Here is a 19,472-nt window from a genome sequence, read left to right on the forward strand (position 1 = left end):
CGATAGTATAGATATTTTCAAGGTAAAACTATAAATATTTTGCCAACACTACTACCCAGAACAGACTGTCATGGCGCCGGCTTCGAAGATCCGACCCCACCTAAAGTGGGAACGAACAAAGAGGAAGAAGAAATGTTCAAATATAACCTATGAAATCGTTCTTAGAAAGCGTATAACCCTCTCTGCTCCCCTCTCACAAAAGCCATCTCTGTCTCCCCGTGCCAATACCCGCTTCTTTTTTACTCAAACTCTATCCACGCTGTTCAATTGTGGAATAAACTTCCAGTGGATATTTGAAAACTTCTTTTAAAGATAATAACCAAACTAGGGATCACAAATTGATTTTTATGATATGTCCCTACCGGGATTCGAACCCGGGATCTCCAGATCGTGAGCCCAACGCTCCACCACTGGACCACGGAGGCAGTACTTTATATAAATAAATAAATTCAAAAATGGAAATATTTTTCAATTCACTTTCCTTTATCTCCTCACGTATGAAGTGACAACAAATACAACAATTGTATAGATAAATATTTATCAATATAACTCTTATGATAGCAGACTATAGAGGAAACAACCAGTGTTATCGCGATACTCTATACACAGCGACGTGTGTACATTGTAAAAGTTAATTGTAAAAGTAATAAATAAGTTTTAAATTCGAAAATGTTATCGAAAACCGGATTGGTTGCTTCAAGACTGAGTCGCTCTGTGAATTTAAGGTGAGTCTTATGTTATTTTTCGATATAAATGTGTAAAATATATCTTCAACTTGAAGGCCAAGTTCATGATAAGTATACAGAATTATTATTCTGCATATGGCTGCATTATTATGCAGCCATAATATCGTCTGTATAGTACTACAACCGCTAGCGTGAAGTTGTTATTCTTTTGTTGTTGGCTCACGATTTCCCATTAGGAGTAGTCGGAGGTACATCCATCGCAAGATGAACTAAGTCCCTACTCGTCACCGAGCTTTCTATTAGACCCACGTGATAGGTGGTGAGCTTTATCACCCACGTGATATAAAAATTTTGAATGCATGGGATCAGCTGTCTGGGAATGATATTAAGCAACCAAAATACTAAATTGTAAATACTAAACAGTATTTAAAAAAATAACGTCTATGGCCCTTTGCCGGTTTTTCTTGCAGCTTCTTTTCCACGGCTATACAAGTTGTCAAGCTGCAGTAGTTTTAGGCGGATGAGACGTTCGTTACGTAAAAAATGACGATTCAAAGTGTAACTATGTTACCTACTGAATAGAGATATTTTATCAACTGTGTTAATGAAAACTGCACTTAAGATAAAGTAATAACGCATTGATGCAAGTCTAGAACCGGGGTTCGAACCGGCGATACCCGTTTAAGTTGAACGACGTTGGATAATGTAGTCGAATATAGATCTACTGCGCGCGGTTGCTGATTTGACTGCGTGAAGTAGTTGCGATGGAGTCCGTCTGATGGCAGCTTAATTTCTCTCTCTGTCTCTTTATTTAAGAGCTGCGCTCTTGTCGGTGGAGTAACCGCCATTCCTCTCTTCTTCCCGCCAAAACCTTCACCTCCCGATACGACACGACCTGCACCTTCTCTTTTATTTGTTTCATAAATGTTATCCTAGGTCTACCCCTTCCTCTCTTCCCTTCAATTTTTCCTTCTATAATGTTTGTTATAAATGAATCGTGTCGTATCAGGTGGCCAATCATATTTCCTCTCCGGTTCTCTATAGTCTTCAATATGGTTCTCTTTTCTTCAACTCTTTCCAGCAGCAATTTACTTATTATTAATTCAACTGAATCTGTCCCAAGAGTTTGCTTCATCATCTAAATAAATATCGCTATTCGGAAGAATTTCAGAGATATATATTATCTTGTTTCATACTTTTTCGAGCGCGATTTGTACGTTCGGGTTTTAGTTTTTAAACTTATTTATATTTAAGTACTTATACATATTATTTTGGGGTCTTATTTAGTACGATAACGTGCTTCGTTATCGTACTAAATAACGTGGTAACGTGGGACATTGTCGAAATCACTTTGTGAGACTGTCCTTTATTTGGTAAGGACATTGCAGGCTTGAATCACCTGATTGTCTGAAGAGTCAGATGATTCCATGCTTTGGAAGGCATGCTAAGCCGTTGGTCCCAGACTACTAGCTCAAACACCTCCATCAACCCGCATTGGAGCAAAGTGGTGGAGTATACTCCATACCCCCTCCAGTTGATTCAGCAGTAGGACGTGTATAGACTGTTTATGTTATGTTATATAAAGTACTAATAATTATTTATAGGTATGATATTTTGTTATATCAAAATTTATCTTTACAAAAACGTAACTTATCATCCTTCGTCCCCAGACTGTCACGTAGCTTGTCTTCCACCAAGGATAGCTACCTGCACAACCCTGGCACAGAACCTCTGAACTACTCCACCTTGGGTGACGTCATCCTAGAGACAGCTCACAAGTACCCAGGCAGGGTCGCTGTTAAGTCAGTCCATGAAGGCGTGACTCTTACTTATGAGGAGTTACTTACACAGGTAAGGAAATATTATGTTATAAATATTATGTAGATAATGTAAATATTATATAAAAAAATAATTATATTTATTATTTATTTATTCCTTATTAGTATTTTATATATTTGTGTTGCCATCTGGGCAAATAATCGCATGAAACCTGGAGTTTTTTCGGTGGACTGCGGCACCCATGTTACATTTTATGTTTTGTTTTTATTTTATTTTCAGAAAGTAATTTATGTTGTTAAATTGCGTAACTAAATGTATATGCGTGTTGTGGTTCGCCCGAAATAAACGTTTTAATATTATTATTATTTTTGAGAATCAGAATTCGACTAAAGTTAGTTTAGGTCTTTAAACTAGCAAGGGTTTTAAAAATGATCTACTATATATGGTTCTATCCACCTGAAGCCTACATACCTAAAGATAATAACAAATAAATGTTTTGAAATGATGCAAGATCGTATGCTCTGGAAGACCGGCAAACCACCCGCGCTGGTGTTGCGCGTGTCAATTGGCAGCGGTAATCGTTTCATCAGGCAAACCGTCTGCTAGTTTACCCTTATTTAATAAAAAAATAAGTTAAGCTAAAATGAGTGCCCGAATATCTGATCACTGCTTTTTGTAAAGAACGTCAAGAGGGCCTAGTGCCTTACTTTTCCCCGGCTGTACAGGTTGTGAGAAGCTACAGTAGTTTTAGACGGATAAGACGTTCGACAACAAATACATTTATGTAAAACGATTCATAGTGACGTATGACACCTAATTAATAAATATATATTTTGAGTTTAGTTTGAATTATATTAAGATCAATTTCTAATAAACATAGTACTCAACAGGCCGACAGATTAGGATGTGCCTTGCGAGCCCAGGGTCTGGAGAAAGGCGACAGGATTGGGATCTGGTCGCACAACAACAGCGCTTGGATCATCGCGCTGGTGGCAGCGGCGAGGGTTGGACTGATCTCAGTAAGAACTGGCTTTTTGGATTTTAAACATGCATGCATAAGATCCCGCCTATTTCCCGTTGGGGTAGGCAGAGACCACGGAATTCCACTTACTACTTTTGCTTCTTCCACTCCCATCAAAAGTTTCATGCATGCTTAGGTGGTTAAAAGGCCACATCAAAGCGATTAATCTAAAAAAGCAAAATTGCTATTGCGACATTTCTTGATATTGCGCACTTACTTTTACATGCGGAAATTTCAAATAGCAATATTGCTTTTTAGATGAAATGTTTATAAGTGGCCTTTTTAGGCCTCTCAGGTCTGTACATCTTTATCAGATGGTCTAAGCAGCGTTCTTGTGGCAGCATCTGAAATAGGGGGATTAAATTTTGAATATGACATGCAGCACCACGTTTCGATACGGTTAAATACTTTGACTGGCATTCACTACTTGACAGAGGAATTGGGAGCTCACGACTATGTCCTAATCGGGGTAGTCAGAGGTACATCCACCGCAATATGAACTACACACACCTCACCGAGCTTTCTAATAGACCAATGTGATAGGTGGTGAGCTGTATCGCCATTTGTAATAAGCTAACTGCGAAAATACACTTCATCATCATCATCAGCCCATTAACGTCCCCACTGCTGGGGCACGGGCCTTCCCTATGGATGGATAGGAGATCGGGCCTTAAACCACCACGCGGGCCCAGTGCGGATTGGTGGTTATTATAACGACTGCTAATACAGCCGGGACCAACGGCTTAACGTGCCTTCCGAAGCACGGAGGAGCTCGAGATGAAAACTTTTTTTTGTGGTCACCCATCCTATGACCGGCCTTTGCGAAAGTTGCTTAACTTCGACAATCGCAGACCGAGCGCGTTTACCGCTGCGCCACCGAGCTCCTCAAAATACACTTAAGATAAGTTAATAATTCATTGAACAATTAGAAGAGCAAGCCGGGGTACCACAGGGCCACAGTGACGTAACAAGCGTAATTGCAATAAGTAGAATAGAGTAGTTCTGTACCGTCGGTGAAAAGTAATACAAGTCCAAAATTCAAGTTTTGAGAAAATCGAGTTTAAAGTTAAAAATATTCTAGCTCGCGACTTATAAGGAATAATGGAACAGAAGTTAGATGTGTCGATAGGTGATGGTGGAAGGTTTCTTTTCTAATATTTAGTTATATTTAGAACCTAAACAGAAATGGTAGAGGATCAAAATAAATTACATGTATCAGTTGACACCAACTTTTATACTGTGTAAATTGATACAAGTCTACTTATACCTTTTTACACACATAACTATACAAAAGTCATCGTTGATATATCATATTTCAATTAATAATTTTACAGTCTTATTCTACAAAAAACAAAATGTCTTGGAAGAAACTTTATTTCATAAAGTTGTAGAAAGGCAAAATTATATTTATTTTCTTTAAAAAGTAAAGAAACGTAACTTATATCAATTGACACAAACGATAAACTATAACGAATTTGTGTCAAGTGGTTTAACATGACTTATTTTTTCGGTTTTATTGTGTAAAATGATACATGTTTTTACGAATTTCTAGTAATAAATACATATAAAGATGGTACACGTATATATAGTGTAAGGTGGCGATAATAAGATATTTTTGTTATGATTTTACTCTCAAAACTAATAAATAACCGGTCAAAACCACCATTGTTGCCCGCTACAAACACATTTTGTCCACTACACTACGCCCCTAATCAAAACCACTTTTTTCCACCCCTAACAAATGAAGGTAAGAGAAATCATATTAAGACTGGTCATTAGGAATGTTTCGGGCTAGCCTGGCAGTATGGCCTGAAGATAAAGGTGATGTACCTACGTACTTTTAAACCAAAATCACACAAACCGGTAAGTGTTACTTCTTTCCTGCTGAAACTATTTAAAAGATCACAACTCATTCCTTAATCAAAATCCCCTAAAGTAAAGTAACATTCGATATTTCGAATTATCAAAATTCCCGGTCTAAGGGTAGCCCGCAACATTGACAGAACGATAAACGGAGTCGAATCAATGTTGACGATAAGAATAGGTAGTGAAAATGAAGATCATTGGTTTACCTCCAAACCTATACGTTACACAGGGCTATCCTCAGGGTAGGTCTTATCACCTTTACCATGGTCTGTTATGGTTAAGCTAAATGAGCTCGTTTCCGCAAAACTCTACACGTAAGCACACGTGGGGGACTTTCCGCGTATCCTCGCGTATGGACCACTATTGTGAAGTGGTTAAACTTCCCACTATATCATCATCACCCTCCTGCCCTTATCTCACTCTAGGTGGGGTCGGCACAACATGTATGGGTAAATGTTCCATCTTCTTCTTCTTCTATCGTGTGGATTGTGAGGTGAATTACCAACCCCATCAACCCTGGTGTCAGGGTTATAACTGAGCCGCCATAGGCCCCTAACTTGACTCAATGAATACTCGAATGTCCCATATGTAATGTTATTATTGACTATGTAAGCCTACTAACTCCTTTCAGAAGCTCAAATACCTCCTGGGATTTTTACAAACTTTGTGACCTGGTTTAATTAAGGGGTTGTGCCCGTGGTGTTGCCAATTATTTATTCTAATCTAATCTATCCTACAAGATCCCACTGCTGTGCAAAGGCCTCCCCTTCCTCTTTCCATTTTTCACAGTCCTGTGCGTAATTCTTTCTTATGTAATCAAAATGCAGAAAAAAATATTACTGGTGTTGCTCAAGAGTTCAGAGTAGTTATTCCGTTTATAAAAATGAGGTAACTCGACAAATTTACACCATTCAACGTGTTTGAGAAACTGGTAATCTTCTCTTGAGAAGATGTGGCAGATCCCGATGCTGCCGATGCCAAGCTGGATCCCAGTAGGACCTTAAACCCAAAAGTATGTACGATCATCTACGGCTGTGTAGGTTCAAAAATACCATTACCGGCGCTTGCATCAAAGATCTAACCAGCGTGTATTGAATGGCTTGCATATTAATTGGAGCTCGATAATATTTGGAGCCATTATTTCACGTCTACAACCTCCTTAGCAATGAAGGCAGCGTTCAATCTGCCGCCGCTTAACCTGCATGTATTCAAGAAAACTATGTAAAACAGCTATGCTTCGAGCTAAGGGAAGGAGACTAACGACAGTTATGACAAATCTCAAATACCTCTTGACTAACCCTGCCATGGTGATAACGACGCCATAATCAGGACCCACAACTTATTGAGGTACTGTAATTAAGTACTACAAGGCGGCTATAGCAGAAAGAGAAAAAACACGGTTTGGTCTGAAGTACTAACTTAACCTATACCCATTCACAATGCGGATCAGATATGGTTTGCTGTGGCTCTAGACAAAATGTCTTCCCATAGACAGGTTTATGCGGAGGTCACTCTAGGATACACACTGGTGGCGCATGGAATCGAACTTGTATGTATCATTATACACGACACGATATTGATATTCAAGATCGTATTTTCTGAAATATTTTGATATATATTAATTTATATTACTTTTCACGAAAAAATAAATTTGGTGTTTGATGTTACAACTAAAATTATATCATTAAACACGGACCGTGAGAATTCAAGGATTGCGTGTATTTTAATATATGTTGAGTTGCATTTACTTACACCAAAATATTTAATGAAAATCTTCATTTCACTTTAATACAAGTTAAGATGAATTATGTTACACGTGTTATAACAGCATGAATCCTTCACAAACAGTACTTATATCACTGAACACAAAAATTATCTCCGTATTTATAATAGCTACAGTTACGAGAATTAGACAGAAAGAAAGAGAATTTTTTGAACATGAAGTGTGTGCTAATAACTCAAAAGTGATACAACTCGAGTTGTATTACTTTTCACCGACGGTACAGAGTTTTCAACTAGTCAATTTAGTTACTTTTTACTAAACGTCAAAACACGAAGTTTCTATCGACTTTGTATAAAGCAACCTGTGACGTCATATATTATAAAAACGTGACAAAATGTCACACTTATTATTAAGTACATTTTCTTTTATTAAAAATCATATAAGTAATTACGTTATTAAATAGAAAAAAGAAAACGGCTTTTTGTCATCTATAGATCTGTCTTTATTTAGTAATCAATCAGAATTTCATAATTTATCTTTGACCTAGGAAACCTATTTGACCTAGTAAGTAGTCGTTACCAGGAGCCATGTCAGGGGCCTTTAGCGGCTCAATAGTAACCCTGACACCAGGGGTGATGAGGTTGGTACTCCACCTCAACCCACACGATAGAAGAAGACCTAGGAAACTACCCAATTCACACAAGTATTCTTATATTCCAGGCAGCTATCAATCCGTTATATGAGAAATCAGAGCTATCATTTTGCATCAAAAAGACTGCAATGAAGAGTATTATCTTTGGAGAGGAACTGCCTAATAGGAGTTACTACAACATGCTAAGAAGCCTGATCCCTGAACTGGATACCGCTAAGCCAGGAGCTCTGAAATCTGATAGGTTTCCAAGTCTGACATCCATTATCAGCTGCGATAAAAGGGAATTGCCGTGAGTATAATTTAATTTACTAGATACAATCGTTTCACAAGCAAAACGAGAAATATCAAGGCCGCAAAACGATTTTGTGACCTGAAAAAATATTTCCTGTTACGTATAAGTGTAGATCTCTTTTGGTATACCAACTTCTCTTCATTCATAGATTCCATTAATTTGCGCATCGTCTCGTGACGGGGTCCCTTTACCTTTAACCTGAAGATTTGACAGGTTCGGCCTGTCTGACCTTCCCACACGCAAAAGGAAAACGAGTCCAATACAGATTAGGTCACAAACCTCCGAAACGGATTTCTCAGGAATGTGGGTTTCCACTCATTTGCTCGCCAATAAAAATATTTCAGAAGCACCACTTGTATCAAAAGGGTTTCTTTATAGGATGTTAGTAACATCGTAACGAATACTAAGGAGGATGATTCAGACTATGATTCTGAGTTGATATCAAGTAGAATTTTCCGTCGATTTATTTTTATACTCGATAAATTATTTTCAATTTTATACTTGCGGTGGAAAATTCCACTTGATATTATAAACTCAGAATCATGGTCCGAATCATCCTTCAAAGTTTTCGTTACGATGTCATTAACATCCTGTATATTTTTACTTAAAGTTTCCACTCTATTGCATATTATGATAAAGTAACTTGCATAAACTTTTCTTTTTTTTCTTTTCTTTTTTCTTTTTTTTTTTACTTTTTAAGGCCGCCTATTGTGCTTATATTTATTCGTATGTTTATGTCGTTGTGCAATAAAGTATTATTGATTGATTGATTGAACTTTCATTTCAGAGGCACCACTAACATCAACACCCTGATCGCGGATCACAGCAGCAACGAGGTGTCGAAGTACAGCAGTGACGTCACTTCCCGTGACGGGTGCATCATCCAGTTCACTTCCGGCACCACGGGTGGGTTCCAGAGGTACTTGTTTCCTTCTTCTTCCTTCTTTCCTGGACTTGAAGGACGTAATATACTATTCTGACGACCCGATTCACAGCCAATCAGCTCGCGAGAACAAACACTTCAGGACTCGAATAAGCGTGCCCAGCAGTGGGAAATATATAGGCTCTTAAAGTTAATTTTGGATTGGTAACATAGTCACATTTTAAATCGTATGTTTTTGTCAAACGCCTAATCCGTTTAAATACTACAGCTTCTCACAACATGTATAGCCGAGGAAAAGAAGCTGCAAGAAAAACCTCGGCATAGGGCCCTAGACGTTCTTAAAAAGAAGTATAAGTAGAAGTAAGAAGTTCTTAAAAAGAACCATAATTTTAATATAGTACATAAGTTTAATATACAGTTTCAGTAACTTGGGTGCCTATTGGTTCTCAGGAGGTTACAAAGTCCTTATTTCTGTTTAATCATTGAGATTCATAATCCTGTATCAAAAGTGTCTGCTTCTGTTTAATTGTAGGTATCTCGGCCTAATGCAATTTTCCTTGTACTTATCTGAAAGGACAGGAAAATCTAGCTGCCTATCCTCTAAGTTAATTGTTCCGCACAAATTGTCTGACGGATTTTCTCCGAAGGATTGGAACTGTCTGCCATCGTCTGTTTTTCCAACTCATTATAGTCTGGAAGTCCTCAAGGCTAGAGGGAATAGGTATTTGCTAGGTAAGCGTGATCCACCCTAGACAACATCGTGACTTACCAGCAGGTGAGGTTGTGGTCAAACGCGAGCCTATATTATTTAAAAAATAATGAAGAGTCAGTAATGAACAGCCTCCGTGGTCTAGTGGTCAGAGCGTTAGGCTCACGATCTGGAGGTTCGCGTTTGATTCCCGATGGGGACATTGTCAGGCTTGAATCACCTGATTATCCCAAAACGTGAGATGATTCCGTGCTTCGGAGGGCACGTTAAGCCGTTGGCCCCGGCTATTAGCCGTAAAAACACCTCCACCAACCCGCAGTGGAGCAGCGTGGTGGAGTATGCTGCATACCCCCTCCGGTTGATTGAGGGGAGGCCTGTGCCCAGCAGTGGGACGTATATAGGCTGTTTATGTTATGTTATGTGAAGAGTCAGTGGTGTAATGGTTAACACGCTCGTCCCGGGTGACAAGAACTACGGTTTCAAGTTCCGTCCAAGTTTTATCGATTTAATTTCCTCTTTGTAAGTAAACACGTATTGGTTTTCATTGCAGGTGAGCCTAAAGCACCTCTGGATTCGCACTGTGGTGTGGTCAACAACACATATTTTGTAGGCAAGAGGTTTACGTTCCACGAAGGGCACCACAAAGTATGCTTGCAGGTAAGTTAATAGAAAGAGAGTATAAGAGAGTGTAAGAGAGTAGGTATGTATAGTTAAAAAGTTAGTTACAGAAAAAAAATCGGCTTAATGATCGAAAGAATTTGGCATGGACAGGAGGAGGACCGGGTGATGTAATTGTTAACACGCTCGTCCCGGCTTGACAAGACCTGCGGGTTCAAGTCCCGTCCGAGTCAGATTTATTTTCCGATTAAATTTTTCACGCACGGGTGAGTGCTATAAAAATAAAAATAAAAAAACATTTAATTCATCATCTACCTGTCTCACCGTACAAATGATAAGTTCTGATGTGCCACGTGAAATGGGTATAAGTATATTTTCGAACGTGATCAGGCAGGTCTGCATGACAACTACGCCGCGCGCGGCGCCAATTATATTGTGCGCGTCGACCAATAAACGATACGAATGCTATCTATGTAGATGGACGTCAAACGGCTATTGGTCGAAGTCCTCGACACGGTTACCGTGCCTACTGGCTTGAAGGTGCGATTTAACAATAAGATCCGTTTTATTCCTTGGTCCGCGCTTACCTGTCATGGACCGGGTTACAAACGATTGCCAACGATTGCAAGGAATCTAACCTATTATACCTATTTGCAGGCGCCCATGTTCCACGCCCTCGGCTCCATCATCACGGTACTGGGTACTCTCAGACATGGATCCACGCTGGTGATCGCTGCGCCCACCTACAATGTCCACGCCAATTTGAACGCCCTGATCTCCGAGGAGTAAGTTTAAGCTTAATTATTTTGTTATGTTTAAATCAGGGAACGAGGCTGATATTACAATAAATATATATCCTAAAATAATCAAATACATTATTTCCGTCCACTCGATACCGTTTAGCCCGTGGATCTTGCTATTTCCTCAAAATAAGTTTAAAAATCTCGAACTTTTTTAAAAAGTGTAAAAAATCTTTGCTGCCTCTTTATGTGTTATAGGTAGGTAGATATTACTATGTACCTGTTCTATGCACACAGGATTGATACCGGAATCCAGGAGTGTTTCGGCATTGAATTAATAAGTAATAAAACTAATTGCTTATATATAATATGGTATAGAACGGTAACTCTCCGCTCCGCACTAATTACATACATATACACAATACATAGATAGTGTAGGGAGGTGAACTATGTAACTCACAATAGATCTTATTGGTCACAGAGATAAAGTGCATAAAACAAGATCTTCAAAGACCCCAGTTTAAAAGAAAGTCTAGTTCGGGGTGTTAGTCGGTTAAGAAAATAATTATAAGAAACTATTTTACTAAATTAGCCCGATAGAAAATTTAATAGTATGTAATGTGATAGGTGTCAAACGAATTGATCGAGTCCGAAACAAAACACTGCGCTCAAAAACGGGAATCGCTGATGTGGCACGAAAAGCCGCCAGACTTAAATGGGATTGGGCCGGACATGTTTGTCGCATGCACCCTGAGTGGTGGGTACGGATCGTCACGCATTGGGTGCCTCATGACGGGTACAAGCGTCGAGGTAGACCCCGAAAGAGATGGCGTGATGACTTGGACACTTGTCAGAGGGACTGGCCGGAGTACGCACAGGACCGCGAAAAATGGAAAGAGGAAGGGGAGGCCTTTGCCCAGCAGTGGGATCTTGTAGGCTAGATTAGATTAAAAAATAAAAAAGATTAAAAAATTTAATACGGAACCTCCGATTTGATGGGCAAGGTAAGGTAGATTGCATAGTAGAGGTTGCATTTTACATCACAAATAACAGGAAAATTTTTATCCAATATCTAGTCAGAAAACCTGTCAGTACTAACCTATCCTCATACGGGTATTTTGCTATTATATCGGTATGTTAATGACACCTCCAGCATTATTATTAATACTTGTTTTCCGTGAGCAAATTACCCTTCTGGATTCAAATCGGATGTCATTCGAGAAGGCTTATTATAGGCGAGGGGGATTTACCGGTAGGCGGCAGAGTAGAATGCAGGATGTTAGTGACTTCAACGAAAAATTCCACTTGATATCGTAACAAATACTGAGAGGGGTGACTCAGCTCATTATTCTGAATTAATATCAAGTCGAATTTTCCATCGCAAAAGCAAAAGTAAATTGAAAATAATTAAAAAAAACATTAATTTTTCGACGGAAAATTCCACTTGATAATAACTCAGAATCATGAGCTGAATCATCCCCCTCAGTATTCGTTACGATGTCACTAACACCCTGTATAGGTACAGTACGTGTTCAGAAAAAAAATATAGTGAATTATACATGAATTTGAATACATAAGAGCCCCAAATGGGATTCGAACCGATACTACCACGTAAGCCACACATTTTACGAACAGGACTATCACGGATTCTCTTCACCATCATCGACTAGGGGCCTAATGAAAACTATTAATAGAGCATGTTCCGTATCTTCATCCTTAGATGTACAACAATCACCGGTACGCCGACAATGTTCGTGGACATGCTGTCAGCCCTGCGCAGTAAGGGAGATGTGCCTTCGAAGCTGCGCGTGGCGGTCGCCGCCGGAGCACCCTGCAGCCCCCAGCTCATCAGAGACATCCAGGGGCACTTGAAAGCGCGCTCTGTTCTTGTATGTAATATAATAATAATAAAACACTTTATTGCACACAGTTTACAAAACATTTACAGGATAAACTTATTCTAAGGTGGGCAAAGGCGGCCTTATCGCTAAGAGCGATCTCTTCCAAACAACCTTCTTCGGCAAAGGATAAGGATAAAGGATAATATTCTTTATCTTTACCTATAACATAACACAACCTCATGACTATATAAAAATAGGTAGTCACAGGTACAACCATCGCAAAATGAAACTAAGTAACCACACCTCACCGAGATTTCTGTTAGACCAACGTGATAGGTGGAGTCATATCGCCGTCAATAATGGTCGAGCCAACTGAGTTAATAAACTCATTTTGTCCGGTACGTGGGTTCGAACCGGCGCTTCCCGCTTGAGAAGCAAGCTGCTGAACCACAAGACCACAGTGACGTCAGCAAGACTTACATAAATAGCCAATATACGTCCCACTGCTGGGCACAGGCCTCCCCTCAATCAACCGGAGGGGATATGGAGCATACTCCACCACGCTGCTCCACTGCGGGTTGGTGAAGGTGTTTTTACGGCTAATAGCCGGGACCAACAGCTTAACGTGCCCTCCGAAGCACGGAATCATCTTACTTTTTCAGACAATCAAGTGATTCAAGCCTGAAAAGTCCTAACCAAACAAAGGACAGTCTCACAAAATGATTTCGACCGTCCGACCGATGTCCCCATCGGGAATCGAACCCGGACCTCCAGATCGTAAGCCTGACGCTCTAACCATGAGACCACGGAGGCTGTTGAGCAATACTACACAGTCTATATTCAACTAAAGTGTTATTAGGTATTGTTTACAAAGAATGAAAAGAAGGAACATAAATAATAAAACCTAAGCACATTGTCGAGAAATATGTTCAATTCAAAGAAGATTCAAATATTTTAATAGCTTTTTGATAATTCGGCAATATCAAGCACAGACTCATCATTACAACCTTGAGAATTTTGAATGCAATTCTCACAATTATTCTCAATCATTCTCAATTGTAGCTACTGTATTTATAGCGGCCACTTAGGAACTAAAGATTTCTTTAGTTCTTAATAATACAGAATGAACGTAATATTTTTTTATGTAAGTACTTACTTAGTTTTAACTAAATATCTATTTTTAGATCTTGTGTAGTGTTCTTTCAGTATACTTACCTAAAATGTTATTTTTATTATTCTGACAAAATTAAGATAATTTTGCATCGCAAAAGTATATAATCGAAAATAATTGAAAAAAAAAATTACAACAATGTGCGACGGAAAATTCCACTTGATATCAACTCAGAATCGTGGTTTGAATCGTCGCTCAAAGTACCCAGTACTCGCCAGCTATGTCTGTTTCGTCTTAAAAACAAAATACCTGGGGCCTGTTTAATAAAACTTACAATTGTAAATTACAACGACAATTCGATGTTCATTACGTAGCTAATTTGAAACTGCAAAATATTTGTGATCACACACTCCGCAATGTACATCAAATTGTCATTGTAATTTACAATTGTAAGTTTTATTAAACAGGCCCCTGGTCTGGACAAAACTGTTTACAACACATAAACATTGTTGCAGGCACTATACGGGCTGACGGAGTCTACAGCTTGTATCTTCTCATCTCTCCCGGACGACAACATAGACATGGTTGCAGAGACCGTCGGCTACATTCAAGACCATGTTGAAGTCAAGGTAAGCCATGCTAACGAAATACCAAAATGGGTAATGACAATTGGGTCGTGTACTTAGTTCAAAACAAATTATGAAATTCTGATTACTAAATAAAGACAGCTCAGTAGGTAGGCCCGCTACAAGGTGGACCGACGATCTGGTGAAGGTCGCGGGAAGCCACTGGATGCGGGCAGCGCAGGATTGATCGTCGTGGAGATCCTTGGGGGAGGCCTATGCCCAGCAGTGGGCGTCGTACGACTGATGATGATGATGAAATAAAGACAGATCTAAAACTAACGAAAAACATTTTCTTTTTTCTAATTAACTTATGTATTAGTTTTAATCAAGAAAAACGTAATAATAAGTCGACATTTTATATCTTTCTCTATGACGTCACAGTGTGCTTTTTCCATAGAGCAACACGAACGCTTTTTCATAGAAATTCCATTGGCTGCGTTATTATTATTAATTGTTTAATAGTACAATTTTGATTGTTCGCGCCACTTCCTGCTCCCTTCCTATTCCCTCACATACCTATCGTTTCTGTGCGAATGAGAAAGAACATAACGCGATAGTTCCGAGTTTCGTCGCTAGATGGCGCTATAAAAGAAAAAAGAAGATGGCGAAAAATCCCACGCACGCGCTGGTGCAAATTAAATTCGTATTTTCGCGTAAAAAGGCATGCCCTGGTGATTAATTCCGCAAATTCGCTATCCAACCATCCATAGTATGTTCGTGTTTTGACGTATAGTAAAAAGTAACTGATGTGGCTAGTTGGAAACTAGTCTATTACGCAATTTATCAATCGAGTACATTGGGTCAATAAACAACAATGTGCGAAAACACCGGATTTCCTGCAATCTGTGCAACTGACACCTTTGTCGCTATAACGATATACTTTTCTTTTAAATTATTAGTTGTACCGGGTGAGAGCCTTCAGCGCTCCCCATTTATCCGGCCAAGTAGTAAATGCCATCTGCGGCAAATCTACAATAAGTCACACCAAAAAAAATAATTGAATAAAGTATTTGGTTTTAACAACCTTGACAATTCGAAAAGATTCTCATATTCCTAATGGTATGACTTATGCTGAACTGGGATTTTTTCAGTTATGTATACTCTTAGTGGAGCGCCAGATCGACGATGGGATGTTTGTACTTATCCAATATTGTGATGTACGTAGTGTCTCCGACGCAAACGCATTGACATTCTTTGTTGATTCGCCCTTTCACGTCACTTGGCGACTCATAATATTTTGTGAGTAGTACAACGGCCTTAGTGATCCAGTGGCGTAGTGGGCACAGGCTCGAATTTCAGTGATCCTTTGTGACCCCTCGTCAGGACACTTTGTGATCCCTCGTTTGATTGAGACATTGCAGACTGATCACCCGATTTTCTGAAAGTAAGATGATCCGTACTTCAGAGGGTACCTTAAGCAGTCCCGGCTATAATTTGCTTAAGTGCTTAATACGTGGGCCCTGTGAGGTGCCTTTGGCGGCCCAATGATAACTCTGATACCAGTGGTTGGTTATCCACCTCACAACCCACACGATATAAGTAGTTCAACGGCCTCCGTGGTCGTGGTCCACGATCCGAAGGTCCCGGGTTCAGATCCCGGTGGGGATATATCACAAAAATCACTTTGTGATCCCTAGGTTGGTTAGAACATTACAGGCTGATCACCTGATTGCCCGAAAGTAAGGTGATCCATGCATCGAACGGCACGTTAAGCTGTTGGTCCTGGTTACTACTTACTGATGTAAGTAAGTAGTAGTTACATGAACCATGTCAGGGGCCTTTGGCGGATCAATAGTAACCCAGGGTTGATGGGGTTGGTAACGGTAACCCACCCACATGATAGAATAAGAAGAACTATGCATTCAGAAACTACAATACAATACAAATATACTTTATTGCACCAAAATAACAGAGAAGAGTTACAAAAGTGACTTAACTAAGTACAATTATGTTTATGATAGAAAGTGTTGCCCATCAGGTAGTGGATGAAGAAGGCAAGCCAGTCCCGATGGGGGCACCCGGCGAGCTGGTCTCCAGGGGCTACAACACCATGATCGGCTACTGGGACGAGCCTAAGAAGACCAGCGACACCGTGGATAAGGACGGATGGCTGTATACTGGGTGCGTGCTTCATACAATGACAATAGTAACATAATATAAAATATTATGGACCCCGATACCGACTCCGCCTGGCGTGGTTGACGATTTCCCTCAATCAGCGCTTATCGCTATCGACCCACTAGGGACGATTAATTCTTTCAAAAAATTTTCCTCTCAGACGACGCCCTGAGCCGAGGTTCGCGCCCAACTGGGCACCCTCAGGTCTGTTGTCTTAAACGTTGTATGTACCGGGTGAGAGCCTTGAGCGCTCCCCATTTGTCCGGCCAAGTAGTTAATGCCATCTGTGGCAAATCTACAATAAGCCACGTTAAAATATATATATATATATATATATATATATATCCTGACGACGCGATAACTCACCTTAAGCAAATCTAAAATAAGTCACCTCAAAAAAAGGAATTGGTTTGGATTTGAATTCACTCACAAATCACTAGTGTGATAAGGTCCTAATAATTATTATTTATTTTAGAGATAAGTTTACCATCAGCGAAGACGGATACGGTAGGATAGTGGGCAGGCTGAAGGACATCATCGTCAGGGGAGGGGAGAACATCGCCCCCAAAGAGATCGAGGATCTGCTCAACACACATCCAGACATCATGGAAAGTCAGGTAATTAGAATACTCCGTTGTAAATTGTATACCTAGTCATTCTAAACAACTATGTTACATCAAATCAATCAAATCAAATCAAATATACTTTATTGCACAGAACTAAAAATTCAACAATCAGACAAAACACATGAATACAGTACAATTTGGGCGGCCTTATTGCTCTAGAGCAATTTCTTCCAGGCAACCAACAAAAGGAAACAAACATTTATAACTTGGATGCGGATGTTACATCATAAAACCGAGAACAGTTAATTATTAGAAATTATCAAACAGTTGATTTGATGCCTGCCGACTGCCAACGCTTCTTATATACGAGTTAGAGAATGCAATCTCGACTCAAGATCGTAAATTCGAGATCCCGCGGATTTGTATCTCGAAGTTTTTGAGATCTCGTCTAGTCATAAATGTAAAGTTAGGATGGCTGAAAACAGTGAAAAGCTGCTTATTTGTGAAAGAAAACAAAAACCACTTCTTCAATATTTTAACTAAATAATTACTTAAGTTTTCTTTGTGAAATTAGCATAATCAAATCAAAAAAGTATAACTCAAGAATATTCGCCCAATCTCGTCATGTTATGCTTCGGGATTGATGCCGAAAAATCAGACGAGATCTCGCGAGATTGGGTAGGTACTCCATAAATTGTAGGCCTGTCGATTACCTGTTCCTTTCCTTTTCGGCGGATAAAAAAATAACAGGTATAACTTAAAATAAACTCAGATGAGTACAGGAATCAGCACCAATGAACCTTAAGAATATCGTTACCAGGTGGTAGGAGTGTCAGATGAGCGGCTGGGTGAGGAGTTGTGTGCAGTCCTGCGAGTGAGAGAAGGGGCCACCGTCACTGTTGGCGACGTCGCCAAACACCTCACCGGTAGACTGGCGAGGTTCAAAATCCCTCGCCTCCTGAAGCTGACCGACCAGTTCCCGAAGACAGCATCAGGGAAAATACAGAAGTTCAAAGTCAAAGATATGATTGAAGCTGGGAAATTGTGATTTATTTTATTAAAGCATTTAATTTATTTATAAACTTTTTATTTCAACTTTGAAATAATACGTATATGTATTTCGTCTGGTATTATCTTAAAGAATCTAGAGTTAAAATAGAGTAGATATAAAACGCCTTTCCAACCATTTAGTTTCGATCGCCATCGACTCGCAAAGAAGAAGAACCATTATAATTAATGGTGTTCAATAGGTATGGCCTCCGTAGGTACCGTTCGTCTCCGTACGTTGTGCGTTGGGCTCACGATCCGGAAGTCCAGGGTTCCATTCGTCCATAGTCACAAGGTGTGGTAACTCGGTGTGACTATGGGTCGGTTGGGGAATCCCAGTGGGGACATATCACAAAAATTACTTTGTGATCCCTAGTTTGGTTAGGACATTACAAGCTGATCACCTGATTGTCCAAAAAGTAACATGATCCTTATTTTAAGTTCCATACTTTAGCGATGGAAAAATTCCATTTGATATCAACTCAGACTCATGGTCTGAATCTTCTCTCAAAGTTTTCGTTACATTGTCACTAACACCACATAGAGGAGAATATAAAAATACTTTCGCAAAGAAATCACTGCCTGATCGACTCAGGCAGAGAGTTCCATAGCTGGACAGCCTGCGAGGTGTGAGCATAAAAATAATAAAATATTATTGTGATGAATCATCAAAACATCTAAAAATAGTAAGACGCAAGTCCAAACTAGTGTTACGTAATAACGTAACAGACTAACGTCTGTCGGCGAATTAAGTATTTTAGAGAATCTGCATGATAGGTACTTACACTACTTACTATTACTACCTACACTCCTACTACTCCACTATATTCCATTACTACTTCACTATTATTCTACTTTCTACTTATTTTTCTTTTTGTTGTGGAGGAAGTAAACTATAGTCTCTGCTTACCCCGGTGGGAAATTGTGTAATTTATGTACGTATGTATGATTAGTTATCACCATCGTACCCAACCACAATTTAGATATAAATACTATTAATTTTAGTGTAATTATTATTGTTCTTGGTATTAAATATTATTTATTTTTACAATGTACCTACAGTAAGTACAATAATTACTATAAAGTACTTACTAAAGTTTAGTTTGGTGGTACTTTTCCATTTTATTCAGTATTGAACACAAGCGTCATCAATCATATCACCAAATGTTTAAAATTTGCAGATTTTCTCCAAAA

At 39.3% G+C, this 19,472-nt stretch overlaps 1 protein-coding gene across 1 annotated transcript; it reads left to right on the plus strand.

The window, feature by feature from the left end:
* The first annotated feature begins 592 nt into the window (after nucleotides 1-592).
* LOC126368177 (medium-chain acyl-CoA ligase ACSF2, mitochondrial) lies at nucleotides 593-18,305 on the plus strand. Its single transcript, XM_050012067.1, has 12 exons — nucleotides 593-725; nucleotides 2,357-2,537; nucleotides 3,356-3,484; nucleotides 7,796-8,016; nucleotides 8,807-8,925; nucleotides 10,162-10,268; nucleotides 10,887-11,014; nucleotides 12,690-12,858; nucleotides 14,437-14,550; nucleotides 16,526-16,668; nucleotides 17,141-17,282; nucleotides 18,052-18,305. Exons 1-12 carry the CDS (start codon nucleotides 670-672, stop codon nucleotides 18,277-18,279), a joined length of 1,737 nt encoding a protein of 578 aa, XP_049868024.1. The 5' UTR covers nucleotides 593-669; the 3' UTR covers nucleotides 18,280-18,305.
* The last annotated feature ends 1,167 nt before the right edge of the window (nucleotides 18,306-19,472 follow it).

The sequence above is a fragment of the Pectinophora gossypiella genome, chromosome 7, assembly GCF_024362695.1.
Source record: "Pectinophora gossypiella chromosome 7, ilPecGoss1.1, whole genome shotgun sequence".
NCBI lineage: Eukaryota > Metazoa > Arthropoda > Insecta > Lepidoptera > Gelechiidae > Pectinophora > Pectinophora gossypiella.